We start from the raw sequence: 19,108 nt of genomic DNA on the forward strand, positions 1-19,108 counted from the left end.
TCGCTGATATGTGCTGCACGCGATCTGGACACGCGAGAGAAGCTTGGTAACCGGTGCAACGAGGCCTGTAAAAAATGTGCCCTAGGTTGAGAGCTGCTCAGCATTGTTGTTGCAAAAGTCAACATACCGGAAGAAAACTGATGACGGGCGTGATGAGTTTACTACAAGAGTGTGGGTGTAATCTTTCACATGCTGAAGGGTTAGTTTCACGAGCTGCCATTTTCAGCAGATGCTGAGGAGGCTCCCGGGCTAATCGCTAATCGAATAGCCGATACCGTGGAGTACCAGTCCGAGCGGGCTGGACAGGGCCCTAATCGGGGCAGAAAAGGGGCAATTTGACATTTTGTCGTTTTGGCGCAACTGGCGCTCCTCGGCCACCTGATCAACTCACTTCCTCGGGGCTGCACTCTTCAAGGTCCCTCAGCATTTCAAGCAACGGTCTGATCTCCACAGATCTCCACTCAGGAACCCTTCCACTTTTCAACCTCACCTCCTCAGCGAATATCAACATGAGCTCCAAGCGAATCCATCTCGTTCGACACGCGCAAGCCGATCATAAGTAATCCAATCACACTCATTGCCTTCGTAGAGCAAAACATTGACGTGTGATATTTTTGTTTTACCAGCGTCGACTTTGACAATCATAGTTTTCCAGATGCGGCCTTAACACCTACCGGCAAAGAACAATGCATCGGATTGAATGAAAGGACTTCAATGAACATACAGAAATCTGCCCAACTCCTAGTAACATCCCCCTTACGACGCACGCTTCAGACAACCTTGATAGGCTTCCCCCAACTCATACATAAACTAGGTGGTCGCAGTGCCATTATTGCGCTGCCACAACTTCAAGAGAACGGATGTTCGCCTGCCGATACAGGTAGCTCACGTTCGGAGCTGGAGGGGGACAAGGAATTTGAGGGTATCGACTTTAGTCTGTTAGCTGACGGATGGAATTCCAAATCTGGCGTCTGGTCATCCGACAAGCATTCCTTGAAACACCGAGCGGGATGGACGCGGACGTGGCTTGCTGCGCGACCCGAAGAAGAAATTGTCGTCGTCTCTCACGGCGGTGCATTGAGATATATAACGGAAGACTATGCTGGCGATGAAGTAAGCTCGTACAGCATTTCTTTGAGCTTTTGAGCCACTGTCGGCACTCATCTAACAGCCGCACCTGACTCAAGTTTTCTTCTGTTATCTACTTTCCCGGTTTAGCCTTGGGGTAACACAGAGTACAGAACGTACACCGTTTCCAATGAATTGTCCAAGTATGGTGGTCCTAAATTGATCTTAGCAACTCCTCAAGCTAGCCTTTCATGATGGATCTCATCCTCCGATAACACTCATCTCTGAGACCCTCTCTCTTTGATTGTATATGCTTTCCACACCTTTCAGTCTTGTACAATTGTAACACCACATAGCTTGAACTCGGATGCATGCCAACTCCTTCGGTCATAATCTTTGAAAGTACATGGCCTGTAGCATACTTTGGAGTAAAGCTTGGAAGCTTTGGTCCTCAAAGACCGATTTGTTGACTACAGCAACACAATCAAGAGAAAAAGCTCAATCATTTTCGAAAGACCCGTATGCAATCACGTTTCCAAAGGTCTGATCTCTGTTCAAGTTTGTTTTCTAAAAAAGATCATACACCTATATATATTTTTGGTGCAACCCAAGTCGCAGGCACAGTTCTTGACGGAAAGGGTGTCCATTTATGCCTTACATCTTGAATCGTGTAATCATGGTTCTCCCATTGGTTTTGTCAAAACCACTGTTATTTTCATCAGACTCTCAGGGAGTTTGGGTTACAGTGATATAACTCTTCTTGCTATCTTTGGATGCAATACAATACCATATAGTGGGCAAACCGGAGACCGTGTAACAATCTGCTCCGCATAGGTCTGATGGTCCAAAATTTTCTATGTTTTTGATTATTGTGAGCCTAAATTTTCTACCAATTTCACTTCACGTGGCACCCCCTCCAAACATCCACCCCAGTTATACCACAATTCATTTTAATATCAACATGGTTGTCTCAGCTGTTATGAGGGCTCAAAGAGAACAATCACAAAGTGAGGCAAAGCAACATGATCTGAAAAGTTTGGCAGCCAAGAGTGCCCAGCAAGAGCAAAGAGCCCAAAAGGCAAATGAAATCTGTCAGAAGGATCTGGCTTCCAGCCCTGAACCTATCAAGATAGGTGACTCTGACTCACACAAAGGTCCCTTGGATGATGATAATGAAGCTAGAGTCTTTGTTGATCCCAAAAAAACCATCAGATCACATGATCCTGTTGAGCCACAGATTTACTTGACTCAGTTGAAGAGGAAGGCAATGATGCACTTTATCTGGTTGAGGAGGAAGCCACCTATTTACTTGATCAAGTTGAGAAGAATGAGCTCAGAGTGCTTTGGTTGATTGAGAACAACTCGGCCAACAATGAAGACAAAGCTGAATATGAAGAAAAATCCTGAAAGGCTCCCTCTGGCCAGTCTATCATAAGAATGCACACATTGAAGCTCCAAAAGTCCAGCACTTGAAAGAAAAGAAATTAAATGGCAACGTTGTTGGCTATCAAAAACCACAGACCAATCAAAACAGCAAAAAGCCTAAACCTGCACAAATCCCCAAGCAAACTGCTCACTTGCAATGTGGCAAACAAAAGAAAGAAGCTGGATTTAACAATGTGCAATTCTATCTTGTTCAACCTGTCTCAAAGGATCCATCACCTCAACCTGATATCATAACTCAACCACACACCACATCACATCCACCTCCAAATTTTGATGAAGAATAGCATTCTGTGATCAATAGCCAATCTGATGCGGAATCTGACAAGGAATGTGAATTGTGTCTTTAGAAAAAGGTTGATGGTTATTGGACAGCAACATCAAAAAATGATAGGGTATTACAGTAAAAACAACAGTCCAAAATGGCTTCTATTGAGCAACAGTGACAAGAACTTGATGGCGACCTCAAGCAGGCAACTAATGATTATAAAGAAGAGCAAAGGAAAGACCCCACCTTTCAAATCCCAACAGCTGAGAGGGAAGATCCACAAACTCAACACACACCATACAGATGGAAATTTTGGGGTCAAAGTCCCCTGCAGTTGCAGCTTCACTAATGACTGCCAATTCATCAATCAGAAAAGCATTCAAATACACTCATCCCTCATCAAAGTTACCACTCACAGGATTAGTGTTAGAACCTGGGGTGCTTGGAGATGCAAGAAACAATCACAAGGGTGATCTGGATAACTAGATGAACTGCTAAGTGAGGAAACAGTCTACAAGTATGAGGATTAGACTAGAAGACAACTCAGTTCAGTACAAGCACATGTGGTTTAGTGTGTAAGCATTGTACGTCTCAGATCATAACAATTAGGCCAGTCTTGGTACATTCAATCTCAAGCAAACAATCTTCTCAGATTCAAAAGCCTTCTACAATCAGCACAAGTTAATAAATCACTCTGCTATGTACAGTCGGTGACAAAACGTTTACGTACCTGTACCATAACTCACCAATTTGGTAACTCTCAGCAAGCTTATCTAGATCTCAATCTCACTACTACTTTACCTGAAAGTACATGGTCTGGATGGCCACTGATCAGAGTACATATGAATGAATTTCAGGATTTAAAAATGTAATATAGACTCTGAAATACAACGACTTTTACCAGTGAGTGTGTCTGCCCTCTGCTTTGAGCACAGCCTTGATTCAATTGGGCATGGACTCAACTAAAGCTTGAAACTTGCTCTGAGGGATTGCTTTCCACTTGGTATACAGTGCTTCACACATTTCTTGAACGGTTCTAGGTTGATGCTTTTCCAAGATTTTTTTTTCATGATGTTCCAAATGTTCTCCATTGGGTTAAGGTCTGGACTATTTGCAGGCCAATCTAACTTTATAATTGAATGTTCATCCCTCCATTGTATCACAACTTTGCTTGTGTGTACCGGGGCTCCATCCTCCATCAAGATGAGGTCTGGTGGACAGTTAGGTGAGGTGATGAGTGGTTCAATAATCCAATGATACGCCAAATCGATAAAGTCGGCTCCAGTTCAACGTCCTACCGGCATTACTATCATTGGTAAGCGAACTTCAGCTGTGAAAGCCCATCATATCATAACTGAAGTCCTTCCACTCTTGAAACTTGGGGCCAAACAGGTTTGTTGTATTTTTCACCCGGTTTGCGCCACACCCAAACCTTCTTTGCAGACTTTCTGATTTTGAATGAGGATTCATTGGTCCAAATGACCTTCTTCCAATTGTCGTAAGTCCAATCCTTGTGTTTCCTAGCAAACTCAAGATACTTCAGAATGTGTTTGCTCTTGAGATAAGGCTTGACTACGGCAACTTGAGAGTGAAAGCCAAGTCGCCAAATCTTGGATCAAACAGTTGATATACTGGCTTTTATGGGCAGCTTGCTAGCGATAGAGGCAGCCAAAGCATGTTGGTTTTGTTGGATCACCTGCTTCAAGGTTTGCTGATCACATTCTGAGAACTTTTTTGGTTGTCCGAGTGTTTTTGAGATGGTTGATTTGCGTCTTTTGCAGTCATTGTAGATCACTGTGTAGACATTTGACTTGTGATGGCCAAGTTTCTTGGCAATTTGAGTGCCAGGAATCCCAATTTTGTGCATATAAATGATAGATTTCTTCCAAGTGGGAGAAAGGGTGCAATTCTTGATTTTCAGAGGCATTCTGGATGAGAGGTGGAGAAGTTATCCAAGATACAAATTCCCATAGACTGGGCTACACTAATACATATGTATTCAAGGTACATAAACTTTTTGTCACCAACTGTACAGGTGACACATCAACTGTTCCTTCACCAACCCATTAGCATGATTCTTCCTCAGGCCAGTTACAAGGACACAATCTCACAGGTTAAAGCTTATAAATGGATGAAGAAACTAGGTTTTCAACCGCAGGTGTATCACAGGTCTTGATCATACTTTGATGGCCATGAGCAGCCTGATATTATTGCTGTAAGATTTTGACAAAAGCTGAAGCTTGATGCTCTGAAACAAAACAAACAACCTTTATAAAGTTGAAGATATATGTTCAGCTACTTGTTGACTAGACACAAGCTGACAACAAATGAGACAAGTTCTAAACTTGATCACAGACCTGTATGAGGTAACATGGATGATGAAGAAACTTTACATAGAATCTTTTTCCACAATGTTAATTACTACACCCACTACTACTAACCTTTATAAAGGTGAAGATATATGTTCAGCTAAGTGTTGACTAGATGTGGGCTGACAACAAATGAGACAAGTTCTAAACTCAATAACAGACCTGGTTGAGAGAACATGGATGATGAAGAAACTAAGATAGAGAAACATAAAAGCGGATATGAGAGAAAGTAAGAAAAATTTGTAAGTGTAAACAGTAAGAGCACCCACTATGGTAGAGGTGTTTTATTGTAATTTTTACAGTCCTGACCGCAAAAATTAATCATGCGTGTAACAACTAAATCAGTTACCACATGAAATTCACTATGGGGTGATTTACCGTGTGATTTACCAACAATAAATCACTATGAATCAAGTGATCCCACAGTGGAAAAGTCACAACTTGAAAGATCATATCTATTTCAAATAATACATCCAAAAAAAACATCTTGATATCTACTTCAATGAAACAAGCAATCAATGCTCTTTTGAATACTATACTATAGTGTAGTGGTAGCCTTGGGTGGAGGAGAAAGATGCATAAAAGATAAAACATGAAAGACACTGTCACAAGTTTACAAATCACATAAAACATTAAAACAAACAGTCTACCCCTTCACTAATCCAAATGTGGTAAGGACATTCTTTACTTTCCTAATTCTCATCACAATCTCAGCCTTCAGTTGGTTGATTGTTTCCATCCAATCTTAATCCGTCCAAGTCAATCTCTTGCCCACCGTTTCAATGGTTATTACCCAAGAATAACATTCTCCAACAAATACTCATCAAAAATAGTTCTTGAAAATGGTTTCTGAGCTTCAAAAACAGTCATGTTTGAAGGCGGTATTTTTTTATCATAAAAAGTCAATCATTTGTGCAAATGAACAACCACAGTTGTCATGGCTCCTACCAATTAAAAACAAGTTTCAACTCAAAAGTGATGATCAATTAATCCACATATCCAACTTCATTCTTGAAATAACTGCCTTACTCTTACTTTTGAACAGCAACTTCAAATCAAATATCTGCTCACACAAACAGAACCATTTAAGATACACTACCCTACTATTACCAATTGATGACCCAAAAGTACCTCAAGATCTTTGAGGCCTCCCTGCCAATCATACAAATTTGTCTCTTGCTGGCAGACCAAAAGGTGTTCAGTAAAGAACATAGATCATGGGATATCTATAAAAAGGATGTCATTGGTAAGACTCTTTTGAAGTGTCCAAAATTCTAGACATCTGGTTTAGCTCAAGATACAAAGATCTGAGTGGGATGATTTATGAAGGAAGCTGAAGAGCAGGATTGTTTTTTCAATGAGCAAGATAGTACCCCTGCCCCAATTGATCCACTCAAACAATGTGTTGTGCCTCAAGAATTGGCCCCTTTTAAATACCGTCATTGAAGCCCCCGGTCACATCTCCCTGGTTCTTGCCAAATTGCATTGTGAACTTAAGCTGATCAAGAGATTTTGGGATTATATCAAGTGTGATAGGGTTTCTCTCATCTCATATTTATCTCTTTATAGGCTGGCCTTTAATCTTTTTCATTTCAAGACAAGGTTAATCTACTGTTGAGGTGGCAAAACTTGTGAAGTGGTATTCTTCCCATTGAAGCATTCCATGGAATGCTGCAATGAGAATTGATGTTATTGAAACCTAACAGTCCTCTCAAGTTGTAATGTGATTCTAATTCATTTCATCTCTGTATTGGCTTTTTTGTTTTGCAATTGATAGCCTTATCAAGGGTGCAACTATACTATACCGGTATAGGTATAGTTGGGTATAGTATTGTTTTCACCATACTATACTATACTGGGTATAGTATAGTTGAACTATACTTTACCCAAATATACTCAGTATAGTATCCTTTCACCAACTATACCTGGAAAAGTGTTATATATGTTTTCCATCAACTTATCCAACTATACTGCACAGTATAGCTTGGTATATCTGAGTATAGTTCATCTATACTATACCGAGTATAGTTCAAGTACAGTATAGTTTGACTATACTATACCAAGTATAGTCAAGTATAGTATAGTATAGTATAGTTGCAGCCTTGGCCTTATAACACTTTGAGGATCAAGCAGCCACCACTTACAGCTTAAGGTGCATAGGCCAGAACCTATTAAGTCACAAGAGCAAGTCTACTGCTCATGCTCATGACTTTAAGGTAATAATATCATGAGACAATGGGCAATCAGCAGGGAACCAATGTACTTATTATATACTATATATTGATAAAGTACAAGTAGGATCTTCAGAGAGTACACATGAAGCTCTCCAGTTTTGTTTGCTGTGGCACACGACTTTTCAAAAAAAGGTACAATCATTCTCAAAATGGGTGTACCTTACATGAGTCAAGCTCAAACATTCATGTTACAGTCAATTTGAGAACAATTGTTTTTTTTGAAAAATACATCCTGGTGCAAAACTGGGCTTTCTTGCTGACTGAGTTTTGCTTCTCTGCTCATTTTGAGAATACAAAGAATACAAAACTTGTACAAACATGTTTTGGTTGGTTTTGACCACTGTGGCAACACAACTTTTTGAGAAAGACAAAATCATTCTCAAATTGGCTGGAAGTCACTCATCATCCAGTTGCAAGGTCTAATTTGGGTTTTGCTGGGCAGATTTTTACAGTCTTGGGTTAGCCCTCTATATGTGCAATAATCTTACCATGATTCAATAGGGTTAGCTCTTTGTACAATTCAAGTGGTTCAACATGCTGTTTGATCTCAGCAGTGGGTTTGGATGACGTTACATCAGATACAGTATCTCACAAGATCTGTCAAATCTCACAACAGTGTTTGTATGAAACTACATTTGTGATAGCCCTTTGTGTATCCATAGCTTCAACATCAAGAAATGGGACTTAAAACTCACTGCCTTATTGGTATAAAAATACCAAACAGAAATCAAGTCTTTGGTGTAAAACCCAAGGCGTAAGCCAAGAGGGATAATATTGAATGAGAACACACCCTACGGGGTGGCTAGCAGCATATGACGGGAGTACTACCTAAAGCAAATACTAACCAAACGTAAATAAGAAAAAGAAGATGAAAAAATAAACCAATATCACAACATAAAATGAATATAACCAGTGAAACCGCATAACAAATCTTTTTTTAGAAATAAAGGATAACATAAAGACCAACTCAAAGATAAAATGAGAGATAAAATGAAAAATAATATGAATAAATAAGTAACTAAATTTGACAAAAGAAAAATAAGAAGATAAAAAATAAAATAACCAAAAACCAATGACAATAGATACCTTGCTAAAAAATTCCTACAGGAATGGGAGGGAGGGTCGAAAAAATCTTAGAACCTTCAAGTAGTTGAATAATACTGATACAGAACAGGATTGTTGATAATGGTGAATACAAAGCTTAAGGGAAGTTGAGAATGGATGTGGTAAACAGCTATGATATTATAGCTGTGGAATTAGATGTTCTAGAAAAGAACCTGACCCATCAGTACCATACCACATGTAACATCTCAACTTCCCATTCCACTTTGTTAATAAAAGCTATTGTCTTACAAAACCAAAATAATCTCGATTCTTCTCCAAATTTCTTAATGAATTCTTCAATGTAAGCTTGGTACAGTCATAATTCTTCTACATGCCAAAAGCAATCTCCTTTCTCCCCCGTGACACAGGCTGACTCTAAGATAGGTGGTTAGGAGGGGGTATGAAATGCCTGCTCAGCTCTGAGGAGACCCCAAGAAGTTAGCTGCTATATGACTTTGAATTCCACTGGCTTCCTTAATTGGGTGTGCTTCCACAAAGGTGTGAAAGTTCAAAGGTTCACCACTTCCTATGGGTGTGCTGAATACACAAAGGTGAATTCCCAAAGCTTTTTCAAAAATATTCCTCCTAACATTCACAAGGATAAGCACGCTCAAAAAAAATCCAAGGCGACCGGACAGAAGAAGGTAAAAAAAGACCAACTACAATACTAAAGACCGCGACACTCCTTGCCCCCACTAGATGGCCGTATTTCAAGGTCAAATAAGTCTCCACTAGTGTTATAGTAACAAAACCAAATGCACAAAAAAACAATTTATAAATCAGAAAACATCAGTGTTTCTTTTACCCCAACCCCAGCTGCTTGTCCGGACGACCTATCGGTAAAAGGCCCGGACCGACTCGACCCGAGTGGAGACATTCTTGGTTCGAGTTGTATGCATGAGTTGGTGGCTTCGATGTTCAACTGAGCTCTCGCAATACATCAACCTCGACCCCTCACCCTTCCTGCAATCATCTCCAATCCTAAAGACATTCACACCTGATCAGAACATAGGGGACTTTCAATAATGGCCGAGATATGGACTGAGATACGGAAGATTCCTGTTGTCACAAGAACTCTAGTTGCTTTAGCCCTGGGCGTCACTGGACCAGTTGCTCTTGGGATGCTTGATCCGTACTACGTGTAAGTGAGTTACGCCTATGGTTCAGCATGCACTTTTCCCGGCGTCTTTTTTGGAAATTATGTCGTGGGCCTCCAACTAACTTTCATTGACCACAATTTTCAGTCTGTGGTCCAGCAGGCATATTCTCAAGAATTTGGAGATATGGCGAGTCATCAGTAAGTCGTGACACAACCGACCTTGATTGCCATGTTGTAGCCTCACCAAGGATGGCCTCCCGTAGCACCTTTTTTCTTCGCTGGCTCTGGCATGCAGCTTCTTTTCGATTCGTTCCTACTCTATCGCAATTCGATAGCTCTAGAAACTCAATCCTTCGCAGGACGTTCGGCCGATTACGCCTGGACATTGATATGTTTGATGGGTGCGGTGGTGGGCACAAATTATCCTCTGAACAGTGTGATATTCTGGGGTCCAATGATGAGTGGACTAGGATTTCTGGTAAGTTTTGTCTCTTATCTATCGGTAAGCATTTCATTTGCCAATGCGCTCAGGATTCAACTTCTTTAAATGCATACAGTGGTCTCAAATAAACCCTGAAGCCTTGGTATCCCTCTTTGGCTTACCGCCATTCAAGGCTGCTGTGAGTCTATCCACCATGTCTGTGGCCTATATCCGAGATAATTTTTCTGACGCAATTCCTCCGGTAGTATTTTCCGTTTGCCATGCTTGCTTTGGATTTTATTCGAGGAGGCACGAAACTTGCGTCGCAATCACTTTCAGGTATCTTGGCCGGATATGCCGTTCACTATCTTACATACGTCTACCCGTCCCCATCCAATGGTGGGCAGAGACCATGGTTCATGTATCCACCTGCATTCTTGGTACGACTTCTGGATGGGCCGGGCCAGACCCCAGGAGGCGGTCAACGCTTGGGAGCCGGAACAGCCTTTGCTCCACGTTCGCGAGGATGGGGTGGTCAAGCCCCTGTACAGCCCGCCGGTGGAAGCACTGTCGGGGCCGGAAATGCGAACACTACTGGACATCGTTGGGGAAGCGGAAATCGTCTTGGTTGATGTTGATTGTTTCTAGTGACTACTTATGATCCCTTGGCATGTAAAAAAGCCAGTGCCAGAAAAATACGGATTGTTACTTGCAATATGTATACGGATTGACGTATTGACCTCACGCGGCCGCAGCCACTCTTGGAGTTAACGTCGTGCGCCGGGAAAAAATAAACTCCGAGTACGGGAGTCGAACCCGTCTCTACCGCGACCCGGTCATGAGAGGCGGCCATACTAGCCGATATACGAACTCGGACATTGTGGGACATTGATTTTTTACGCATTTGACACTTCTCAGAGTGCTCGTTACAGGCCGGAGCCCAAAACCATCTCAAATCTGCCGACACCCTTGAATCTCATTTTCACTTCAAACCATCATGTCGTTCATTTACGAGTTACCGACGCCAGGAATGGTCAACTTCTATCATCTACTCACAGATCCCACCGGGTCACGCACAGGTCAACTCGCGGCTGCCAACGCTTCGAGGGCTGCCATGAGAACCACACTGAAGGAATGCAAGCGATCTGTGGGCCCGATCAATTGGGTCAGGGTAGTGAGGGTAAGCCCCGCTATTATTGATCGAAAGAACGAAGAGGTCTCCAATGGTTGAAATTGAACTAGGTCATGCGCTGGGCTTTGGGCAGATCTGACCGACATACGTGTTTTTACAGGCTCTTGAAGATTACCTGCCCCACCTTCTTGGTATCATGAAGTCACTCGAGATAGACGATCTTCTGATGCCTAATGAAGTTGGTCAGTCCTTACCATCTCAAGGATAAGAACCATCATGGAGGTGTATACACGCTCGATATGTTATGTGATGTCTGACGGGTTCCAATCGTACTAAGTCTTTAGTTGGAGATCGACCTTGTCATCACGTAGGCTGAAATCGGCCCCCAGAATATCCCTATCGTCTTTGTGAGTCAGCTATATAAGTTGCTCGTTCGATTGAGGTTGCGTGGCTGACCGAAGTCTAGCTAAAAATAGTCATTACGAATTGGCCTTTGTTCTGCTCACGCTCGCTTTTGCGCATTCGAATACCGCAGAAACTACTATTGCATCCATTGGTCAATATGAACTGGGTAGTGAAACTGATCGACGAGCGGGCGATGAAAAACTCACCACGGCTGTTGACGCACTTTGCCGTGCCAGCGGTATTTTTGATTACCTTAGCAGTCAGACAATTCCCAATTGGGAAGCATCTCAGCCTGAAGGCGGTCGGCTCTTGCGCCAATCTCGTCCCCCGGAGCTGTCCAGTGAGCTTACTGCCGGTCTGGCTAAGTTGAGTGAAGCGCTGTTCTCCTCCACTTAACTTTGAATCTTCATGACAATTTGATACCGTGCGGTCACGTTCGAACAGAGCTTGTGTGCTGTGTTTTAATCCTTTCTTTGAACGCTCGTTAAATAAACCACATCGGTGAAAAACATGCAAACTTATCCAGTGTTTTCTTTTTGCTGTTTTCGAAACTTTTCAGGGTATCGTTGGCCGATGCCGAAAGGCTTGCTGTTCGGCGTCTTTTGTCAAGATCAGTCATGGAACATCACACAACTCCTGGCGCAGGGCTTCCCAAGTCTCATCCCTCACCCGGTCTTCTAGCCAAATTGCAATTGAACATCCACACGCTTTATTCTGGTGCCTTTGACTCGCTGTCACTAGTCATCTCTGGCTCGGGAGCTAATGCGGAGGTATCAGGGGCATTCCGAGACTATTTGCGTGACGGTCGTCAATTTTCACTTGGCTTAGGGTACAAATGGCTTGGGATCGATGCAGGAGAGCAATCCAGTCGATACGCGGAAGCGGTTGGTTGGCTTAGTCTTGCACGTGAGAGCTTAAAAGCTGTTGGTGGAGGGGGGCGGACTATGGTTGTTGTGAGGAATGGTGCAATTAAAAGTGAACGAGCACGTAAGAAGGGAAAGACAGAACATGAGTTGGATGAAGTAGACAGGTTCATGAAGGCTTACGAGCAAATAAACCGAACGGTAAGCACTTTTAAATCAGGTTCCATGCAGACGAAACGCTGATAGATTGTTGTCATCATGAAGGTCACGTTCGAGGCAGTACCATCCTCTGGAAGTCTACTATCGCGCGTTCCAGGAGGCAGAGCTGCCCTCAGCCCGCGCGCCTATACACTGCCAACAGCCTTGCAGCGCGATTTTGGATCAAACTATACCCCCACGTCCGGTGATATAGCGGAGAGTGACGAGGAAGAGGAAGGGGGTGGTGGGGTGGATCCCCAATATGCACTCCGAGATTACTATTACTGAAAAATTGTACGACAATACTGTGAGAAGGATCTGGTCTCGCTGACAGTTAGCCTGGTGCTTCCCCATCGTTGTGCTGCTAAGCTCAATGCCCCTTGTATACAAACAAAAAGACGTCCAGATAAACTATCAACATCAGCTGACTTTGTATCAAGAGCTCCTGAGAATATCTAAGATTCTATATAAAACAACTCGCTGAAAACACTTCCAACAATTGCTCAATTGCTCAAGTTCATTGTGCCAGATTCATTTTATGGGCCTCCAGTCATCTGGTACCGGCCATACATAGGACTGCAAGTTTGGAAATAGCAGGCCGGTGAGAGATATGTGCAAAACTGCATTTGCCACAGAAGAGAGCTTCTGCAGTTATACAATACTCAGTTTATTAGGAAATCTGTTGCCTCGACTGTGAAGCAGAGAGGGCATGCGCAAGGTGTGAGTGACAAAACAGTAAAGACTGGATGGAATCATTCCACACTCAATAAAATGTACCTGCAATAGCTGAAGGTATGTGAGATCAGCAACCAGTGGGCTGACTCTTCATGGGGTTGCACGTCTCTGATCCTACATATGCGAAGATATACTTTGGATTATCTTTTTCTTGGACTCATGGAAGGTTACATTTCAGCAAATACATCACAGTCATCTTGGGAGCTCAAGCTGTCTCAGCTAGTGGGAAAGAGCCAACATTAGGATTCGACTTCGTCATCAATTGTTATCACCACACCGTCATCATTGACATCTGATCAAGATATCAAGTCATTATAAAGGTTAAACAACTCTTGCCGATCATTCAATCAGAAATTTGAGCAAGTCAACAATTTATCAAGACTCGAAGATCCCCAATAAGCCTTCAGTTGCTACAGTCAGCCCAATCTTGATTCTTGAATGACTGATATTTTCACCACTGTCTTCTGTTGCCAAAGCATTATAGAACGGATTGGACCATTTCAGGTCAATAATTATCAGTAATCTGACCTATGTAGGTTATTGTTTGGAATTGAAAATAACCCGACTGGATGATGAATCCTCCGCTTGTGCTTCGTAAGTAGTCGCACTCGTACCCTACCATGCTTATGAGGCCATATACAGCGCTTTCTTCATGCAGTTTCCGGTTGAAGGATAGATATCACATTTGAAAAATTCATAGGGAGCCGCTGCTCGCGAGCGAGAGCGCGGAGCTATGTCGAGTTTATCCCTGGAGCCTGAGGCACAACTAGCTAACGCCAGCCCCCGCGGAGTGATCACCCTGCGCCCTTTGCTTCGAAGGACGCCGTGACCTTCGGTTCTTGTTAAGTTGAGGGGATAGTTTTTGTATTGCAGAGCCAGGTAAAATGTTCCAGCGACCTCATTGACGAGACAATGTCCAGTGAGGCATTTCATTCTCATCGAAGGTTGATGCCCTTCGTCCCCGAAACAAACTACGCGTTGTAAAACACAATAGTTGTGATTTGATGAGCTTATGCACTCATAGGAGCTGGTGTATTCTCCCGCACCTGTGAATAGTGAATTGACAGGCAAGGCCTTTGTCCACCTCTTCATACCCAACGCCTGATATCTTATCCACTATACCAAGACCAACCGGCTGGTCCGGAATAGTTCAAGCTGAGTTGAATAGAAATTCCCTTCTCAAGTACATTATTCAACACATTTACCGCCTTGCCAAGTCGCCACTGTTTTGCTGACCATCGTGTTCCACAACAGTACTTTGCGTTATCGCCCAGTTGGTGTCAAAGTGTTGGTCACTTCCCACTTGCAGGGGGACGGATCCCAACCACACCCGATCCCCTTCGTGACTGTCCGGCCAGTTGAGTCTAAGCATGTCAGTCCGTTCAATTCATGAGATCATGAGCTCAAAGATTCTCATGGGATCAACGAAGCTTACTTTCTTTACTTACACCTACTTCCATTTGGTGATTTGCACTGTGGGCATCTTCTAATCATCCTGCTCATACACATCTTCTTTTCTGTCTTTACTTGCCACATTGGATACACGACTCGTATATCCGCTTTATAGCTTGCACTCCTTTTCCCGCGGTGGCTCACAACGGTGAGTGCACTGATACGAAACATTCTTCTCTTGCACTTCTGTTTGTATAAAATCAAAGATTTTTTCCACATAGCTGGTCAAGCTGATTCCATTTTGGGAGACCTGTGCGCTCAGACACTCCAGCAAGGAACTTCTTTCTAATTTTTGCCATCCCCTTTGTTCTTCATTACCTATAGACAACCTAAATAGAGGCAAAAGTAGATCTTTTTACACATCTTCTTCAATTTTACGAACCTCAATTATTGCATTGCAATTTGGAAGCGTCCTTTTTCTCTCAAGCGGTGGGCTTTCTAACCGCTCGTTCCTCATTTCTTTCATCTTCACTGACATTCCACCTGCGTTTTGACATCTCACTTATCTTTTTTGGCTCCATTCCTTCCTGATATCTTAGTCGTTGTTTCTAAAATCCTCAGTACGGTTTTTATCATCACAAAGCAGATCCAATTGCAACACCTTCGTTCTTTTTCGTGCCGCTACTTCCAACTTTATCTTTTTATTTTTCCTATCTTTAGCCTTTGACACCACCAATAATCAAATATTCGACCTATTTCTAGTGCAACTTTCCTGCTCACGTATACGACATCTGAGGACCCGCTTCCGTCTAGATTTACGGTAACGCTACCCACGATTACTCATTACAAGAGACTACCTCAAGACATACTTCAGCTGAAGTACCCTTCAGATTTTGCTACACTCTCTTGATCATAGTCCCCTCACATCACATTCGAATCGGACCCTTTCAATCAGATCAGATTGGTATTATCTTCTCCCGGGTTTTCCTTCGCAACCTTCGCCTCCCCACCCTCGCGATACCACCTTTTTTACTCATTTCTCCTCTTCGTCACTAAGAACCGTCACATCTAAACTACATACGCACATCTTTCGATTTCAAGAATTTTCATTATGTCGTCGTACGCTGCCAGATCCCACGCTCAAAATGGCGGTGTTGATCAGTACTCTCCGCCTCGCCACAATGAGAACGGTAATAATTACAATGGTGCCTACGGGCGAGATGGTGCCCCTGCTTCCAAATTTATGACACCTATCGAAAGTGTTTATCATCCACCAGCTCCTCACCGCCCAAATATTGCACCCGCGGAACATACTTTACCTCAATCTCGCTTCCATCACGGAGAAATTCCCCTCGGGCCTCAACAGAACACTACTTCCGATTGGAACCCAACTGCTTCCCATCCTTCGCGCCGTTCACCTTCACCTGCTGCTGGACACCCACGTTATTGCTCTCCGCTACCTGAATACCCTCGCGGTAGAGCTTCGCCTTCATCTCCTCCCATGTATTACGACGCTGAAGGAAATGAAAAGTATCATGCAAACGATGCTTCATTCTCCGCCCCCAAGCCTGTATTTGTCGACCCTGCGCCCAGACCCGTAGTCAACGCTGGGAACGCATCTTATTTACATGGTCAACCGATGGGAAGCGACAAGACAATGAGTGAGAAAGGTCCCATCACCAACTTCCGGGACGCCGATGGCCAGGACGTTTGGCGACGGATTGGTCATGAAATAAAAACCAAACCGGATGAGTACGTCCACACCCTAATGACTGTAGCACCGCCGAGAGTTAAGACACTGATTGTAATATCTTTCACCTTATTACAGCACTTGGTTGTCCAGAAATGCTGCTGCCGGTAATAAATTCAAATGTGGCACGTGGATCGTAGCTGTCATTGTACTTGCGGCTATTGGTGGCTTTATCGCCTACATCGTTCTACGTCATACAACTCCCAGCGCACCCAGAGCTCGTGAGTTAATAGCACTTAGTGATCACCATCACCTCATTTTATAAGAACTCATGTTTTTTCCAAACCTCGTGCATGCTCCAGTGACCTGGGCAAACGGTGCAGCAGAGGTTCCCACCTTTGGTGCAAACTCCACTACCAACGCCAACTCTACTGTGGCAAATGTCACTCCCACCCCAGGCAATGTGGCTGGCCCAGCAAGCCACAGAACTTTGGCTGTTGCCGTCGCTGATCCCAACACACCTCGTTCGCGTTCCAGCCGACATCGTGCTCGCGCGTTGCATCACATCGACTAGGGACGCCCTTACACTGGGGCGTTGCTCGTGTCAAGCTTTCTCGGCATCACTTTCAAGCTCTTGCTATCCCCTCACCCGCCATTGTAATCAAAGCACCCCACGAATATTCCAACTGCTCGCCGCACCACACTTCATTCATTTATATATTCGTTATTCCAGTGGTGTGGATAGCTCACCCTCGTTGATAGTATTCTACTCGGTACAAGATTTTTATTCAACAAGTGACACAAGGCATTTGTTGATTTTGATCAATCATACTACAACCACAGTAACTTGGTTGTCAACTTTCATTTTTTCTTTATCTCGTCTTATCCTATTTCTCTTTTCTCATGGTGCATATCGCCTTCGATTCTTCTTTTCATTTTTTTTTGGTTTTTTTGGCTTTTTTGTATCTCTTCTTTGTGAACTTATGTAGAGTGAATGTGAAAAAAGCATCAACTGTTTACTTATACATACAATATATCAATATAATTTATCGAGCTGTGGTCTTTCTTGCAAATTCAATTTTTATGTTGCAGACCCTTCACACTACATATGGTTTTTTGTTTATGATTAAAAGTTGAAGCGATTTTGCATTTGGACACTAACGCCAAAATTTACCACGAAATATATAAAACTTCATCTCACACAAACATCCATCTCAGAAGAAAGTTGGCATTTAGGCTTCCTCCTGGCCAGAAACCCATCAAGAAGGGTTTCTGACGGCCACCACATTTTCATTTTCTCCCCGCTACTTGCCTCCCGCTTTGCAGGTTGTGTTTCAGGATTTAATTTGCTTTTTACTTTGCATCTATTACTGAAACCCATCCTGGCACAGATCTTACATCACGTTTCCTTCTGTGTCATATCTGAATTCAGAAAGTTGTCAACACAAGTTCAGCTGCTTGCAACATACATGATAATCAGAACCTCTCTGTTTTCCAACAATTTTGTATGTTACTTGCAGTGAAATGTAGGTCCTTTCCAGATACATTCAATTAAAAATAAATATGTCACATTATCACTTGTTCAACAAGAGAGCTTTCTCAACAACATATCATGTCTGATCCAACTTGAAAGCACAAGGACCAAAGTCTAAGTCTCAAAAACCCATCCTATCTTATTACACAAAAACACTTGTAGAATATCTCTTTCAGTATCATTTCTGTCTGTCTTAATTTAATGCCAGATAATAAAGTTTGAAAACTCAATACCAAATCAATCTGATTCCAAGTTCCAACATGGTCATTGAATCACATCAATTTTGTATTACAGATATTGATCTTCTGTGTAAAATTTGTACAAAGGTTAACTGGTTTACATTCTGATGTGAATTTTCCTTGTGTGATCAAATTGAATATCCTCTCATTTACAACATTCTCACATGTTTTCTTATCTTGTTAATATTGGTTTAGCATCCAAATGAGTTTATTCCCAATTTAACTTTTCATTTATACATTTTCAAGAAACAAAATTTGTAAAACCTCAAGTAATTTGTTTAATTTGTTGTTGTACATTACTTAACATGTCTTTTTGATCTTTGTAAGTCTTTTTTTTCTTGTCATTCATAAATCCAGTAAAAGTTGATTTTTCTTTTGAAATAATTGACTCTGAGTATATATTGTACAACATTGATCTAGATGAGATTCATGATTCTGTTGAATTTGATGATTTGAGTGAATCTTGTTGGGATTCTCATTTCACTCACTTCATATCTGTATGGTAAGTGTCAATTATAACATGCACAGCTTGCAATATTTAGCACAGCATCCACCTACATATAAGTACTACTACTTACACATCTAATATATTTTGATGGAGAAATATAAATCATTATGAAGACCTCATTGATACAGACATATTCAGTCAGTCTGTTCTGTTGAATTCTCGAAGAGCTTGACTAGATAGATGAAGGTGAAGATCTTATGATTTAGAAAGCTGCTCAAGTCATCAAAGATTTTCAAGCAAGTTTATCAGCAAAAGAAGAGCCCTATGGCTTGAAATCTTTAGTGAGTGGGGTTGTAAGCCAAGATATTATTATCATGTTACCAAGCCATGTCTAAACTTTTCTGTGAATGAAAGACACTAGTTTATGAGTGTGATTAGGTGTGATTTCAAACTTGACATCAAGGAT

At 42.3% G+C, this 19,108-nt stretch overlaps 5 protein-coding genes across 5 annotated transcripts; 4 read left to right on the plus strand and 1 right to left on the minus strand.

Moving 5' to 3' along the window:
* Positions 1–509: 509 nt before the first annotated feature.
* MELLADRAFT_36993 (uncharacterized protein) lies at positions 510–1,323 on the plus strand (the record flags this gene model as incomplete). Its single annotated transcript, XM_007411444.1, has 3 exons — positions 510–559; positions 627–1,113; positions 1,219–1,323. 3 exons carry the CDS (start codon positions 510–512, stop codon positions 1,321–1,323), a joined length of 642 nt encoding a protein of 213 aa, XP_007411506.1.
* An 8,188-nt stretch (positions 1,324–9,511) lies between these two features.
* MELLADRAFT_88243 (uncharacterized protein) lies at positions 9,512–10,898 on the plus strand (the record flags this gene model as incomplete). Its single annotated transcript, XM_007411445.1, has 6 exons — positions 9,512–9,627; positions 9,731–9,783; positions 9,834–10,063; positions 10,143–10,205; positions 10,273–10,633; positions 10,762–10,898. 6 exons carry the CDS (start codon positions 9,512–9,514, stop codon positions 10,896–10,898), a joined length of 960 nt encoding a protein of 319 aa, XP_007411507.1.
* Positions 10,899–11,003: 105 nt separating this feature from the next.
* MELLADRAFT_88244 (uncharacterized protein) lies at positions 11,004–12,892 on the plus strand (the record flags this gene model as incomplete). Its single annotated transcript, XM_007411446.1, has 6 exons — positions 11,004–11,186; positions 11,299–11,380; positions 11,476–11,545; positions 11,615–11,908; positions 12,103–12,607; positions 12,653–12,892. The coding sequence occupies 6 exons, from the start codon at positions 11,004–11,006 to the stop codon at positions 12,890–12,892; spliced, it is 1,374 nt and encodes a 457-aa protein (XP_007411508.1).
* Positions 12,893–13,963: 1,071 nt separating this feature from the next.
* Positions 13,964–14,711, minus strand: MELLADRAFT_107836 (uncharacterized protein; the record flags this gene model as incomplete). The annotated part of the gene is made up of 2 exons (XM_007411520.1): positions 13,964–14,310; positions 14,576–14,711. 2 exons carry the CDS (start codon positions 14,709–14,711, stop codon positions 13,964–13,966), a joined length of 483 nt encoding a protein of 160 aa, XP_007411582.1.
* A 408-nt stretch (positions 14,712–15,119) lies between these two features.
* On the plus strand, positions 15,120–16,483 carry MELLADRAFT_78174 (uncharacterized protein; the record flags this gene model as incomplete). The annotated part of the gene is made up of 2 exons (XM_007411447.1): positions 15,120–15,220; positions 15,331–16,483. A coding segment is annotated over one exon (639 nt), but the record flags the coding sequence as incomplete, so codon positions are not given.
* Between the last annotated feature and the right edge of the window lie 2,625 nt (positions 16,484–19,108).

This window comes from Melampsora larici-populina (assembly GCF_000204055.1).
Source record: "Melampsora larici-populina 98AG31 unplaced genomic scaffold MELLAscaffold_25, whole genome shotgun sequence".
In the NCBI taxonomy this organism is placed as follows: domain Eukaryota; kingdom Fungi; phylum Basidiomycota; class Pucciniomycetes; order Pucciniales; family Melampsoraceae; genus Melampsora; species Melampsora laricis-populina.